This window comes from Falco rusticolus, chromosome 4 (genome assembly GCF_015220075.1).
Source record: "Falco rusticolus isolate bFalRus1 chromosome 4, bFalRus1.pri, whole genome shotgun sequence".
NCBI classification, from domain to species: Eukaryota; Metazoa; Chordata; class Aves; order Falconiformes; family Falconidae; genus Falco; species Falco rusticolus.
The window spans coordinates 25,917,354-25,931,839 of record NC_051190.1 but is presented as its reverse complement, the minus strand read 5'-3'; the positions used below and the strand labels follow the sequence as shown (position 1 = coordinate 25,931,839).

Here is a 14,486-nt window from a genome sequence, read left to right as displayed (position 1 = left end):
GAGAGGAAGAGGTGAGAGCAGCGTTTGGAGGATGGCTTGGCTCGGGAAGCCAGCACCGCGCTTGTCCCCCACCCAGCGATCAGGGGCTCACGGTGGCAGCCGCTGCTGGAAGCAGACATGGGGGTGGAGAGCGGGTGCTGGCGCATCCCCCTGTGAGCTGCCCCCTCCCGCGTGCCAGCCCACACCTGCTGGCATGCAGCACCCAGCACCTGCGCCGAGCTGGATCCCATCCTGCAGGGAGGGCACGGCCACCCTCGAGGCCAGCACCAGGCACATGGGCAGCCCCGTGGGGGCAGCACCACGGGGCATCGGCTGCCCTCCCCCCACCAAAGCCTCCAGCTCTGGAAGAGCAGGAGCAAGGGGCCCAGGAGCTGTCGCAGGACAGACCCTGCCCTCTGCACCGACCCCGGCTCCCCCTCACCTGTCTGGGGTGGGCAGAGCCGTGGCCCCCTGCAGCACCCAGCAGCATCTACGAAAATACTTTATTGTGGAAGCGGGATGTGCAGGCGCTCTGTACAGTACAAACCAACGGCAGCAATGCGGTCACCAGCAAACACACACGACAGCGGCACCCTAAGCCCAGCCCAGGGGGGCCGCAGCTCCTACATGGCCTTGGGCCTGGCATTGAGGCGGATGATGGCTCGGTAGTCCCGTACCAGGTCCCGCAGCTGGTCCAGATAGGGGTTGATGTTCTCCTCCATCCACTCCTCCACGGTGTCAGGGAAGTAGACCCTCTCCAGCTGGGTGCGCAGGTTGTGGACAAAGCTCTCCCAGTCCTCATGGAGCCTGGTAGGGGGAGAACAGGGGGTCCAGCTGCCTCCTGCGAGGGTCCCCAGAGCCAAGCCCAGGAGAAACCCCAGCCCGACAAGGGCACCCGGGGGGACTTCCAGCCCCCAGCACCACGTACTTCAGCACCTTGCTGCCAAAGCTCTCCATGTTGCGGGGGTTGCCGAACTGGCGCTTGCGGTGGTAGGGGCTAAACCAGCCCTTGATGGCACTGGGGAGGCACAAGGGGAGTGGGGGGTGCAGGGGCCACCCAGGGATGGGGACCTGCACGCCGGGCAGGTCCCCTCCCAAGCAAAAGCTCTTGTGCTCCAGCCCCATGGCCAAAGAGAGCTGACCCCACCGCCTCCCGCTGCCTGTTACCTCTCTTCCTCCAGAGCCTTAAGGATGCTGTCCTTCAGGTGGCCATTAACCTGCTCGACCATGTGGTAGATCTCCGCACCAGGGAACACTCCCCTGCCCTCGCTAGGAAAAGAGAGGAGGGGGTGACAGCCCAACATGTGGGGTGCACTGGCCCTGCCAGTGCTCTGGGCTGGGAGGACACCAGTACCCTGTGTGGCTGGAGGGTCCCTGCCCTCACCCCAGGCAGGTAGGTCTGGGACCAGGGTATTTGGGTAACCAACCCCCCGCTCCCCTCCAGTGCATCCCTTCTGATGCAACTGGGACAGCAGTGCCACGGCCACCCCCAGCCATGGCCAGGCTGTGCCACGCACCACATGCTCTGCTCCAGCTGCATGCTCTGGAAGCCCAGCATGTCCAGGACCTTCCTCTTCGCCTCCTCTGTGAAGCCCCCTGTGGAGGGTAAGGAGAGGCGCAGAAGAGCTGGGGCCACCCCTATGTCAGGCTCACCCCTGGCTTCACCACACCCCCAAAACTGGGGGAGCTGAAGCTGTCTTCCCCCTGCCACCCACCTCCCTCCCAGCACCTTCCCTGCCTGCAGGATAGGGTCTCGCAGGCAGTGGCTGCCTGTGGGTTGGGGAGATGGGGTGAGCCCAGCCGCGACGGCTGGTCGGGTGCTGGCAGCAGGGTGGTGGCTCACCGTTCACCAGGGTCTGCAGGCAGATGGCCAGGGAGGGGATGCCGACAGGCAGCAGCTCGCAGAGCACCGAGTAGTGATCGTACCTGCGGAGCGGGGCCAGCCACAGCATCGCCTCCCGCACTGCCACCGTCGGGGCTGCGTGGGTGCTGGGGAGGGCAGGGGTCCTGCTGCCTTTTACCTCTGCCAGCCGGTGAGGACGATGCCCTGGAAGCGCAGCGGGGCCAGCCGTGGCAGGGCCTGCATCACCGTCAGCCAGCTCAGGTGGTTTTTCAGGTGGTAGCTCAAGGGGGGCCAGGTCTGCGCCGGTCCCGTGGTGCCCTTGAAGGCGCTGGCAAACCACACTGCCTCGAAGCCACTCTCCGCGTACTTGGCGAGGAACTGCCCTGCAGCGGGACAGGCATGAGCCCCAAATACCACTGTCCTTGGGAGGCTGGCGAAAGCTCAGGGGGGTGTCCCCCTACCAGCCCTGGGAGCCTGGCATGTCACCTTACCAATCTGCTCAGCCTCAAAGTCAGGCGCATAGAACCACACCACGGGTGAGACGTGCTTCGCTATCCCAGACTCTGCAGGGGGAGTGGGGACGGGGACGTGGGCACTGGTGCCAGCAGCAGGAGGATGCCTGGGGCTCCTCGTGCTCCTCCGAGACCTGCATCCCTGCAGGGCCATGCCCGAGCTCCTCCCAGGCACCAGGCACAACGCCTGCCAGGGCAGCCACACAAATGGGTGCTGCTGAGAGGCCAGCTCAGGTACCACCACTGCCATCCCTGTCCTCTCACCCCGCAGGGCTCCCACGCTGATCTTCCTCAGCATGTCATCCCACATGAGTGCCCGCAGCCCCCAGTACTGCGTGGTGATGAAGCCCAGCACCTCCTTGATGTGCTTCAGGTACATGGTCCCCGTGTCACCCTTGTTGCGGCTCATCCAGTTCTTGGAGTCCATCCCCTCTCCGAGATGGAAGACCTGGACTTAGGGGAAGGGGGATGCTCAGCACCACTGGGAGCACCACTGGTGCCTGGGGTGAGGGCTGGGATCCCTGCGCGGCCCACCACTCACCTCGTCCGCGCCGATGTGGATCCAGGTGGAGCGCCTGTGCTTCTCAATCACCTGTGACAAGATGCTCTTGAGCAGGGCCAGGGTGTCGGGGACATGGGGGTTGAAGCTGTTGGGGAAGCGCTCAACCTCCCGCAGATGCTGGTACTTCTCGTGCTTGAGGATGAACTGTGTGGGAGGAGCTGTCAGGGGAGGTTTCCAGGGGGAACCTCCTGTGATGTGGGGTGAGGAGCGGGATCAGGACCCCCTACCTCCACGTGCCCAAAGGTCTGCACCAGGGGAACCACCTCCAGCTTGTGGAGCTCCGCCAGCTGCTGAATCCGCTCGATGTCCTCCTCGCTGGGAGGGCAGGGACAGGCTCACCAGGCGATGCCAGGGCAGAGGGCAGAGCATGAGGGCACTCCCTCTTCCTCTGGCACCCTGCCCACACGGCCCCGGCCACCCCACGCCTGTGTGGACTTTACTATGGGGACACAAATATTGACCCGGCGGGGCAGGAGGCTGGTCGGCCAGCGGCACAGCCCAGCACTGCAACCACGGTTATCACAGGCATGGGTGCAGGCAGGTCACACCCAGCCCCGGCACACCAGGACCTGCCGGGGCTGCACCGAGCCGGCAGCCCTACAGCCAGCTCAGCACCCGGCCCCGGCTCACCTGTAAGCGTATGGGGACTTCAGGATTTCCAGCTCCCCCTTGAAGGGGAACATGTCCTCGTACTCGATGAGGATGCCGTTGGCTCCCAGCTGCGACAGGAGGGGGAACACCTGTGGGACGGGCAGGGTGGGCTCAGCCTGTGGGGATGGCAGAGTCCCCGGTGGGCAGCGGGGACAGCTGGCAGGTTGAGCTTTGCTCTGCCTGTGCCCCCTCGGCACATCCCTCCCCAGCACTCCCTCCCTGTCCTGGGGCATCTTCACCTGCTCCAGGTAGGAGACCCTGGGCGCAGCTCCCTTGAAGTCCAGGTGGACCAGCCTCATCTCAGTGGCACCAATGTCCCTGGGGCCCTGCTGCTCCAGCTGTTGCCTCGGGGCTGTTATCTTTGCTGCAGGGAGCTCCAGAGCCTGGCTCTGGGAGCCAGCATCCTGGCCAGTGTCGCCCGTGTCCCCCCAGAACCCACTGTCCTTGGTGACATGCTTGTGCAGCTCCAGGGTAAAGCTGCAGGGAACACAGCAGGGCTGGGGGTGCCGTGGGGCATGGGGCACCTGCTGCCCCCCAGTACTGGGCATGACCCAGGGGCTCCCCACAGACCCCAACCCCGCTGGGGCCCTCACCCATGCCTGGAGTTCTGCTGCCACCTCACCTGTCACGGAAGAGGAATTTGATGCCAGCCAAGGCAACAAGGAGCAGCACGACGAGGCGAAGCAGGTTCAGCCTGTGGCTGCGCTGGAAGGCCATCTCTGCGGGGGACACACAAGGGTCTGGCTGCACTGCAGCACCCCAAGGCTGGGCAGTGGCCAGAAGGATCCCAAGTACGGGTGACCCTGCACAGCCCCACGTACTGTGCCCTGCTCCCCTGACCAGGGCAGCACAAGACCCAGAGAAAGGGGATATGGGGGAGACCCCACCCACCATCCCAGTCCCCAGCGGGGACCCCATGTCCCTCCTACCTCATGGGCACAGCACAGGGGCCAGTGGCCGGACCCGTCTTTGCCTTTGCCTCTGCTTGCAAGAGCACAGCCTCCTCGGGCTCCACCAGCACAGGAACAAACAAGGAACAAACAAGGCAGTGCCTGCAGGGAATCCCCTAGAGCCCTGTCACCTCCAAGACAAGGGCCGTGTCAGGGGGCGGCTGGTGGGGTGGCATCACGCAGTGGGCACAGGATGCAACAGCCCTGCGGACAGAAGGGAGGCAATTGGGGACCACCTGGGTACATGCCAGCACTGGGCTGCTCTGCGGATGGCACTGGCATGGCCATGGGCACCACCGGTGCAAGGGGGGCAGCCTGGACCCCCCTGGCACCCGCAGGGATGGGCACACGCTCTCCACACACAGCCCGCAGCATCCCCCTGGGGAGGCAAGTTCCCCCCCGGCACCACGGAGGGGAAGGGGCAGAGCTGCTTTGCCTGCCAAGAAACAACCTCAGAGTGGGGCAGGAGGCCAGCGGGGTCCGGCCACCCAGGCTCCGAGCCCCGTGAGAGGAGCTGCTGCTTTCCCCGCAGAGCGGGAGAGGGACAGGGTGGGATCGCCGTGCTGCCACTGCTGAGGGCTGCAAGACACCGCACCTGGTTAAACCCATGTGTGACCCCACGCAGGGCATGCAGGACAGGCCACGCGCAGTGCAGGGAACAGCTTGTGTCAAAGGGTTGTCACAATTCAGGATGAATAAAATTCAGTTTAAGTCTTTTTTTCCTAAACCAATTTTGAGAACTCCTGAGAGGGGGATCTACCTATTTAGATAAAAGTGAGGCCAAACCAAAGACAGACGCTGTGGGGCAGGAGGCAGCAGGTGCCCCTTCCCTGGTCCCCCCTGTGGCAACAGCTCGCGGGATTCACAGATATTTGTGACCACTGGCACGTGACCAGCCCCAGCACCAAGACCCACCGCAGTGTCCCATGCAGCCGGCATCGCAGCTGCAGCAGGAGATGCCGAGCCAGGCCAGGCCTCGGTGAGCCCAGCACTGGGGGCATCGCTCCCCCCAGCCCCAGGGAGCCACCGACCTCTGCAGCCCCATGGCATCCCCCTGGGAGAGCATCGCAGGGGGGAGTGCCAAGCACACCCTATGCCCTGCTCCTGCAGCCCCCTTGGGGCTCCTCCTCGCCCACAGCCCCACTCCCAGGTGACAAGGGACCTGTGACCCCAGGAGCCCACAGCAGCCCGACAGGCAGGAGGCAGCATGAATCCTCCTGGAAGCTGCACAGGAGAAGCACTAGCATCACTTCTGCCCTTTTTTCTCCTTTTTTGCCGACTGGTGGGTGCAGCGAGGCAGGGATGGGGCAGTGCCGCCAACACCCCCAGCCCCCAGCCGCTGCGAGCGCCGGGGCAGCTGCCACCAGCTCTCTTGGTTAGTTGCCACCCGAAGGTGCTGAAGTTCAGGGTTGAAGCAAGCATTGCCAGATTTGGGACCTGAAAAGCAGATTTTGGCGGCTGCCGGTGCATGAGCTGCTCAGCTGATCGCGAGGGTTTTGTTTGTGTTGCCAGAGCAGCGGCACCAGGGGAGAGCGGCGCTGAGCCGCCCCGTGCCTCTGGCTCTGAATTAGCCCTTTTTGTAGACACAGCCCTAATGCCTCCTGACATGCTCCTCCCGCACGCTGCCACGGGGCGCAGGGGGATTGCAGCGGCCGGGACCCCTGGCATGTCCTGCAGAGCCAGCGCAGGACGTGCCGTCCCCAGAGCATGAGGCCCCAGCAAGGCCACGTTACAGGGCAGGGCAGCAACGTGCAGGAGGGAGCTGGAGCATCCTGCTCCATCCCCATCGCCCAGTACCCCTGGGTACCCGGTCCTTTGGTGCTTGTACACAGGAGGCAGGGCAAGAGCTTGCTCTTGGGGCAGGTTGTGCCCACGCTGTCCCCTGCGCTCACACCTGGACGAGACACCTTGTGCTCAGCACTGCACCGCCTGTGCTGCGGGGGGCAAACATGGCACCCCCTCCCTGTCCTGCCTGTTCCCACTGCCCTTCCAGCCTGCCTGGAAGCTCCTGGCAGCTCCGATGCAGCCCAGCAAGGATGTGCCAGGCTGGGGACAGCTGCCAGCCCGGGGCTTACCTGCATTGGGTGTGCGGGAAGGTACAGGGGGACATGGGACCGGGGGCTTAGTGGGCACGGGGCAGGTGGGCACGGGGAACCCAGCACCCGGGAAGGCCATCAATATGTGAAGTGCTGGTCGTGCTGTCATGGGAACACAGCGCCTGATTAGAGCAGGGATAAATATTTAGACAGACGCTGTCAGCTCACCAAGATTTGGCATTTTTAGTATATGTAATCTTATTTAAATTGAGAACAGGTTTTCAGGGTTTGAGCCTCCCTGGCACAGCCCAGGTGCAGGTAGGCGGGATGGGGACACGCCAGTGGTGGGGTGCAGTGCCAGGGGGTGACAGTGGGGCAGCCACGACTCTGTGCCCCTGTGCTGATGGAAGAGCCCCTTGCAGCTGCTCGGTGCCGCCCCTCTAACCTGGCATCTCGCCACTAGACCCCGCTGTGTTTATTAACACATCTTCCTCTACCAACCCTTTGGGGACAGCGCCGACACCGGGTCCCCAGGAGGCTCGGAAGAGCCCACGGCTCCTTGCAACCAGCCAGCCAGCCTGGCTCAACACAGCAGCTGCAGGGCGGGGAGGGGGCCGGACCCTTGCCCCCCTCTCTGCCTCCACACAGCCTATGTGGGGTTTGCCCCCAGCAACCTGAAACCAGCCCAGCTCCCCACTTACCTTCCTGATCCTGGAGGAGAGGAGAATGGAAGCAAACCCAAACCTGACTCTGGGGAGAGTTGGGGCCATGGGGAGGACAGAGCTGAGTGCCCCCAGTGTGGCAGGTGCCACTGCAGCCCACAGGCTGGCAGTGAGGGTTTCGGGTGCCACTGCAGGGTCTGGGTGCCACCCAGCTGACCACTGCTCTGCTCCGGCATTCCCCAGCTGTTGCCACGCCAAACGCTCACTCCTGCTGGGTGCGCACGACGGTGCGGCCATAGGAAGAGTGATGCTGCACACTCACACATATTTGCACACACTCACATGCTTCCAGAGCCTTCCCTGGTCCCTCACCCCCAGCCTGTGTCTTCCCCATGGGATGAGCTGCCCCTCACCAGAGGCCGTGACACTGCAGCCCCACAGCTGCGGGCTCCTGCGTGGGGAGGCTGTGGACACCTGCAGCAGGGCTACAGCCCCCATGGCAGCAGGAGGGGGCTGTTCCCTGGCCCCTGGGCAGAGAGAGCCCCTGTGTCATGTCCACCCCAGGGATGCTTGGGCATGCACGGAGCAGCCCCTGGGCATGGGGGGGACGTACCACACCCCACCCAGCCCACCACACCACCAGGGCTCCACCTGCACCCTGCAAGCCTGGGGCATCTCGTGTCACCCCACACCCCAGGTACTCCTTGGGCATCCCTGCACCCCACAGCACCCTCCAGGCTCCGCTGGGCATTCCTGTGGCCCTGCTCCCCACTGTGGCCCTGGGCTTCCCTGCATCCCTCCAGGCATCCCTGCATCCCCACGGGCATTCCTACTGCACCAGGCATCCCTGCAGCCCTGGGCATCCCTGCATCCCCCTGGGCATCACTGCAGCCCTGGGCATCCCTGATTCCCGCTGGGCATCCCTATGGCCCTGGGCATCCCTGCATCCCCCTGGGCATCCCTGCATCCCTCCCGGGCATTCCTATGGCATCGGGCATCCCTGAATCCCTGAGCATCCCTGCATCCCCCCGGGTATCCTTGCACCCCCCGGGCATCCCGGCCGCCCCTGCACCCCCGACGCCCCGACGGCCCCGAGCATCCCTGGCCCTTACCGGCAGGTGCGGGGCCGCCGCGGGCACCGCCGGCAGCGGGCACGAGCGCAGACACGGGCCGCCGCCGCTGCCGCTCTTAAAGGGCCCGAGCGGTGCCGGTGCGGCGGGCGCTGCGGGGCCGGGGCCGGGCGGGGCAGGGAGCGGCCCCACGGCCCGCTGCGGCACCTGCACGGCGGGACACCCGCACAGCCGCAGCCCCCGGCCGTCCTGCCTCGGGCAGCACCGGCCTGCGGGGCGGCCCCGGCAGAGCTCCCGCTGTCCCGGTGGGCCTGGCCGTGCCCAGGCTGTGCGGGGCGGCTCTGGCCGTGGCCGGTGCCCCGTGTATGCCCGATGTGTGCCCGGTGTCCGGTGTGTACCTGGTGCCCGATGTGTGCCCGGTGCCCGGTGTGTACACGGTGTGCGCCAGGTGCCCAGTGTGTGCCTGGGGCCCGGGGCCCGGCACGTTGTCAGTGCCTGGTGCCTGCTGTGTGCGCGGTGTGTTCCCGTGCCCGGTGTGTGCCCGGTGCCCCGTGTGTGCCCGGTGCGAGCCCGGTACCCGCCCCGCGGCGCTGGGCGCTGCACAGCCCCCTCTGCGCTGCGCCCCCTAGCGGCGGCGCTGGAAGCGTGCTCCACCTCTCACACACCCCCCCCCGTGCCCAGTGGTCTCTCCTACCCACCCCGCCCCCTGCGCATGGTCTCTCCCGCCGCCCCGCCCTTGCGCATGCGCTCTCTGCAGGCCCCGCCCCGGGCGGCTGCGCGCTGAGGCGGGGCGCACGGCGCGTGCGCGGGGCGTGCCGGGCTCCGCGCGTGCCGGTACCGGGGGAGCGGGGGGGGGCCGGGCCCTGCGGCGGGCGGGCTCTGCGGCTGCCGGTACCGGGGGGGGGCCTGGCCCGGGCCCCGGGCTCCCCCGCGCTGCGGGGCGGGCGGGGGGCGCAGGGGTGAGTGCCCGCCTGGGCGGGCTGGGGGGGCCTGAGCGGGCCCCGGCGGCGGGACCATGAACGCGGCGCAGGGCACGGTGGGCAGCGACCCCGTCATCCTGGCCACGGCCGGCTACGACCACACGGTGCGGTTCTGGCAGGCGCACAGCGGCATCTGCACCCGCACCGTGCAGCACCAGGACTCGGTATCCTTCCCCGCCCCGGGCTGGGGGCGGCGGGGAGCGCTCGGTGCCACGGGGCGGGCCCCGGGGGGTTCCTATTACCGACCTTAACGGGCGGCTGCAGCAGGTGAACGCGCTGGAGATCACCCCGGACCGCAGCATGATCGCCGCCGCAGGTGAGCCCCGGCCCCCCGGCCCCCGGCCCCCGGGCAGGGCAGGGCAGGGTGCCCGGTCAGCCGCTGCCCGCTCCCGCCGCAGGCTACCAGCACATCCGCATGTACGACCTCAACTCCAACAACCCCAACCCCGTCATCAACTACGACGGCGTCAGCAAGAACATCACCTCGGTGGGCTTCCACGAGGACGGGCGGTGGATGTACACGGGTGGGGAGGACTGCATGGCCCGCATCTGGGACCTGAGGTGGGCAGAGGCGGCACCGGGGGTGGCAGCGCTGATGTGCGCACCCGAACGTGCTCCCGAACAAACACGCTCTTTTCTTGCAGGTCTCGTAACCTCCAGTGCCAGCGGATTTTCCAGGTGAACGCTCCCATTAACTGCGTCTGCCTGCACCCCAACCAGGTGAGCGCTGCCTTCTCCACCATAACCCCCGGGTAAACCAGAGGGGCTGCGGAGTTCTGTATTGGCAGCCCTGCCAAAAGCCCTGGGGGCTGGCTGGGGAGGGTGGCCTCCCTGGTGGCACGGACCCGCAGGCTGCTGGTGCCGTTGTTGGACAAGCAGCAGCTGGCTTCCCACACCCAGGCCACCCATCTGGCTGCTCCCTCAGCTAGCCACTGGAGCTTTGGGTCGCGATGGGAACGGAGCCCACGCCACACCGGAGCCGGCACAATCGATGCGTTGTCCCTCTGTCTGCCCTGGGAAAGCCAACGCTGCTTTGTGCGGTGGAGCAGAGCCCCCCAGGCAGCGGCGCTGGGAGTGAGCGGGTACCGCGGGCTCAGGCTGTGCCTGCAGCAGGTGTCTGTGCCACAGTCCCCGGCCTTTGTCTGCTGAGCTCGTTTGCCAGCTGGTGCACTTGCGCTAATTACCTGGTGGCTGTTGCAAAGAGGCAGCCTAATGGCTGTGCTGGGCCTCTTGTCCCGTGGGAGGGAGCGCTCCTTGGGGGCCATCCCTGCCCCGGGAACATAACCGAGGGGACGTGGTGGGAGTGGAACTGGCGGCATGGGGTGGGCTGGGAAGCTTGAGGGTGGCACCGCTGCCAAGAAAAAGCATCTTGGGACCCGTGGCCGCAGTTACCTTCAGGACCTTGGTCAGATTCGCTTCGAGATTCACTGTTCGGGTCAGAAGCTGTTGATAAACAGGGATGGCCGAGGCTCAGGAAACGAGGCTAAAAGGGAGTGTGGTGCATTAGAGGGGGTGGTGGTGAAAATCAATACGTATCATTGCAGTGCTAATAACCCGTCTGGTCCATTTTGTATTCACAGTGCTGCAGGGTTTGTTTGTTGGCATGGTAGTGCAGACTCTTTTAAAAAGCTGAATAATAGAAATATTTCTTTGCATTTGATTTTGCAAAGGTTTAATTTTGCAAGTCCAGAATTTCAGACCAGATTTGAGATCAGTTATTTGGCCTAGACTTTACCCAGATGCTTCTGATGCTCCTGCGGTGCTGATGCTGTGAGAATGTATTATCATAAAACAAATATTGTTGTTGTACATAGATCTTACATGTGAAATAATCACTAACCAAGATGCTGCTGAGGTGCAGGAGTGTGGTCCGTGAGCTGAACGCAGTTAATTAGTCCAGAGGTGGCAGTATTTATTCAGATAGCTTCATTGCTCTGCAATTCCCTGCTGCAGTGATGCTGATCCAGTTATCCAAGTGAAATTTCTCATGGCTTGGGTTTAGCAATTGCTAATTTCCGTGACAGCTTTAGCAATTGCACTTGCACCTGCTAAGAGTGGGCTAAGGACTGTGGCTGTGCAGTCAGCTAAATATATCGAGTGATGACTGCCTTCCTCAGAAATAAGCCTTTGCTCACAGGTACAGGATTAGCTGCGCCCGATGACCTGATCTCCTCTAGGGATTCTGCTAAAATTATGGACGGTGCAAGACTATCGATAAAAGCCCTGGTTTTAGTGGAGAGCTGCCAGCATTGTCTTCTGGTCTGAGTTTGGGATTGGAGCCAGAACTCCTGCCCTTCAGCTGGCTCTTGTCCTTCCCCTGAGAAGGAGAGAGAGAAAAAAAAATCTATTTAGGCTCGTGTTTTTCAGGTATCTGTACACTCTTGAGTGCTTCAGTTGTTCACTGGCCAACTTGCATCTTAATGCCTGCTTCTCAGACATGCTGAAAGTCATTTGGCTTCTGTGGATGTTGTTTGGAGCTGTAGCTGTGCAATGGTTCTGGAAATTGGGCAGCTGCTGTGTGCTCTGGGGTTTATAAAATTAGGAAACACTTCTGTAAAAGTAAACACTTCTTGCAGAGTGTAATGTGAGATCAGTACTCTTGCTTTCGGTGCATGGGGCAGTCAGCAGGCTGCTGGAGCTCTGAAACAGCCCTGAGCTGTGGAATAATGAGGCAGAACAGGACCCCGATGTTTAAAACCAGAGCAAGGCTCCACGTGGTGCCACACAGGCACGGCCTGAGCATCAGCTTGAGGCTGCTGCTTGTGGGGTTCTCCACAGAGAGACGAGGCTGCTGTTTTCTTGCAGGCAGAGCTAATTGTAGGTGATCAGAGCGGTGCCATTCACATCTGGGACCTAAAGACGGACCACAACGAGCAGCTGATTCCAGAGCCCGAAGTTTCTGTGAATTCGGTTCACATTGACCCCGATGCCAGCTACATGGCGGCCGTTAACAGCTCGGTGAGCTCCGACAGCCTTGGACGTGGGACAGGATTAACTGTGCTGCGGCCGCTGCTGGGCTGTGCCTCCTGTGGGCAGGGGCAGCCAGTCTGCACGTGCCGGCTTCACCTGCAGCTTTGCTGTGCTGTGGGCAGATGTGGGAAGTCCTGGCTGCTTTGGGTGGGTGGCTACCAGCCTGGCCACAGATCCCTCTGTCTCGCTGCAGGGAAATTGCTATGTGTGGAACCTGACGGGTGGCATCGGAGAGGAGGTGACGCAGCTGATCCCCAAGACCAAGATCCCAGCACACAACCGCTACGCCCTGCAGTGCAAGTTCAGCCCTGACTCCACGTGAGTGCATGCCAGCCCCTTGCCTACCTGTGATGGGAAACAGACGGTCCTTTCCAGGCAGGCAGAGGCCAGCTGTGCCTCCAGCTGTTGGCTGATGCTGGCTCCATACTGCCCTGCAGAGCCACCAGGGAGGAGTGGGACAGGCGGCATGGGATGTGTCAGCACTGGGTTGCTGTCGGTGGCATCCCAGCCTCGTGCTCTTTGGGCTCAGCAAGTTTTGCAGCCACGAACTGTTCTTACAGCTGGGGTCAAATTGCTGATCTCCAGGAATGAAGTGGTGGACTCCTTCACCAAGCCTGCTCAGCTTGCATCTCATCAAGCAGATGATTTAGGTGTAAAGAAATTTGATCACGGCAAACACAGGTCTCCAGCTCACATTACTGAGGGGCCCTTAGGCGTACAGCGTGACTAATAAGGTTGCCCTTGCATGTCTCTTCCTTGCAGGCTCTTGGCTACATGTTCTGCAGATCAGACGTGCAAGATCTGGAGGACTTCAAACTTCTCTCTGATGACAGAGCTGAGCATTAAGAGCAATAACCCGGGGGAAACGTCTCGGGGCTGGATGTGGGACTGTGCGTTCTCTGGGGACTCCCAGTACATTGTCACAGGTGACGCGCTGCTGTGCTCCTGCCCTTGGCCCCCCACTTGATTTGCACTATGCCAGGCCCCCAGCAGCAGGGCCCTGCGCTAGCCCAGGGCTTACCAGGGGCTCTAGCTGGGACGTTGCCAAACCCTCGTGCACCAGTGTGTGCGAGGAGAGAGCACCCAGCCTTGCACCCACCACTCAGTCCGCTAACGCCCTTAAGCATTTTGCCTGTGCTGCAATAGGGTGTCTGTTTAAACTGGAGAGCTGGTCTTCATGTGTGCAGTTTATTTCACCTGGTAGCAATGCTGCTCGTAGTACGCAGCATGATAGTACCTTCAGAGCACGTGTTGTAACTTCACAGTAGCTTCTCTCTGAAATAATTAAAACCCCACGTAATACAGAAATGCACTAAGCTGTTTGCTCTGCACAGCTCCCTTAGTGGTCATCAACATAATAATGGTCTTGAATGAAGCAAGAGGGAAGTCTTGCTTACAATAATTTAAAAGTTTAAAGGGTATTGCAATATATCCCACTCCTCTTTTCATGTTCTGTTCCAGCCTCCTCTGATAACCTGGCCAGACTTTGGTGTGTGGAGACAGGAGAGATCAAGAGGGAATACAGCGGCCACCAGAAAGCAGTCGTCTGCCTTGCTTTCAATGACAGCGTGTTGGGATAATGGTCATGTGTGGGAAGGAGAGGACCTCTGCTTGTTTTCCCTTGTCTTACACCCTCTCCAGAGCCCGAGGCACGCACTTGTAACCATCCTCCCCTCTGAGGGAGAGGGCTCAGTCTCTGGCAGAAGCAGCTGCATCTGCCTGGAGTGAGACCAGGCTTCAGCTCTGAGCAGATCATTACCAAAACGTGTGTGGCCTCTAAGGGAGGCTGCTGGGACAAAAGGGAATGGGAGAGGGACCCCACTGAGGGGAGCTGGATGCTGTCCAGCTGCAGGCATCCCTGTGGCATCAGCTGCTGACAGCTTTGTCATATTCTTGTACCCCAAAGTGGAAAAAAATAAAGAAATCGGCCTTTCTAAATGATGGAAGAGGCTGAGCAAAGAGGAGAGGCAGCTGTTTCTTGTTTGCAATCCCTTTATTCAAAGTGTATTTCACATACTCACTTGAAGACCTGCAGTCTTACAAAGCCAGCCACCCCCAACAAATTTAATAGCCTTGTGTTGAACGGGGCATGTAGCCATAAACCACCAGCTACTCCCTGTGACTCCTCTAGGCCTGAATCTCCTACTATCTACGTACAAGGTGCAGCCCTGGAGCTGCAAATAAAATGTCTGTACTGACAGTGCTGAGCAGAGTCCTGTTGTTTTTCTAAACTCTCCTGAAGTGCAGCGTGAAATCAGCAGGAAGCTTTTG

General features: G+C 62.1%; 2 protein-coding genes across 5 annotated transcripts; one reads left to right on the top strand and one right to left on the bottom strand.

The window, feature by feature from the left end:
• Positions 1-468: 468 nt before the first annotated feature.
• LOC119146792 (hexosaminidase D-like) lies at positions 469-12,044 on the bottom strand. 4 transcript variants are annotated; one of them, XM_037384986.1, is made up of 16 exons: positions 11,086-12,044; positions 10,638-10,728; positions 4,477-4,701; positions 4,170-4,266; positions 3,787-4,024; positions 3,527-3,636; positions 3,124-3,211; positions 2,876-3,040; positions 2,599-2,782; positions 2,314-2,385; positions 2,001-2,205; positions 1,823-1,905; positions 1,497-1,575; positions 1,147-1,248; positions 908-997; positions 469-786 (listed from the first exon to the last, which is right to left on the bottom strand). In XM_037384986.1, exons 4-16 carry the CDS (start codon positions 4,262-4,264, stop codon positions 603-605), a joined length of 1,695 nt encoding a protein of 564 aa, XP_037240883.1. In that variant the 5' UTR covers positions 4,265-4,266; positions 4,477-4,701; positions 10,638-10,728; positions 11,086-12,044; the 3' UTR covers positions 469-602. The 4 variants fall into 4 exon arrangements, with proteins under 4 accessions (XP_037240883.1, XP_037240881.1, XP_037240885.1 ...); XM_037384984.1 differs by having other exon boundaries at positions 4,170-4,312; positions 10,638-12,044; XM_037384988.1 differs by lacking the exons at positions 10,638-10,728; positions 11,086-12,044 and adding an exon at positions 8,664-8,846.
• Positions 9,198-14,415, top strand: MLST8 (MTOR associated protein, LST8 homolog). Its single transcript, XM_037384989.1, has 8 exons — positions 9,198-9,409; positions 9,510-9,561; positions 9,644-9,806; positions 9,890-9,965; positions 12,051-12,203; positions 12,409-12,533; positions 12,978-13,141; positions 13,677-14,415. Exons 1-8 carry the CDS (start codon positions 9,281-9,283, stop codon positions 13,793-13,795), a joined length of 981 nt encoding a protein of 326 aa, XP_037240886.1. The 5' UTR covers positions 9,198-9,280; the 3' UTR covers positions 13,796-14,415.
• Positions 14,416-14,486: the final 71 nt, after the last annotated feature.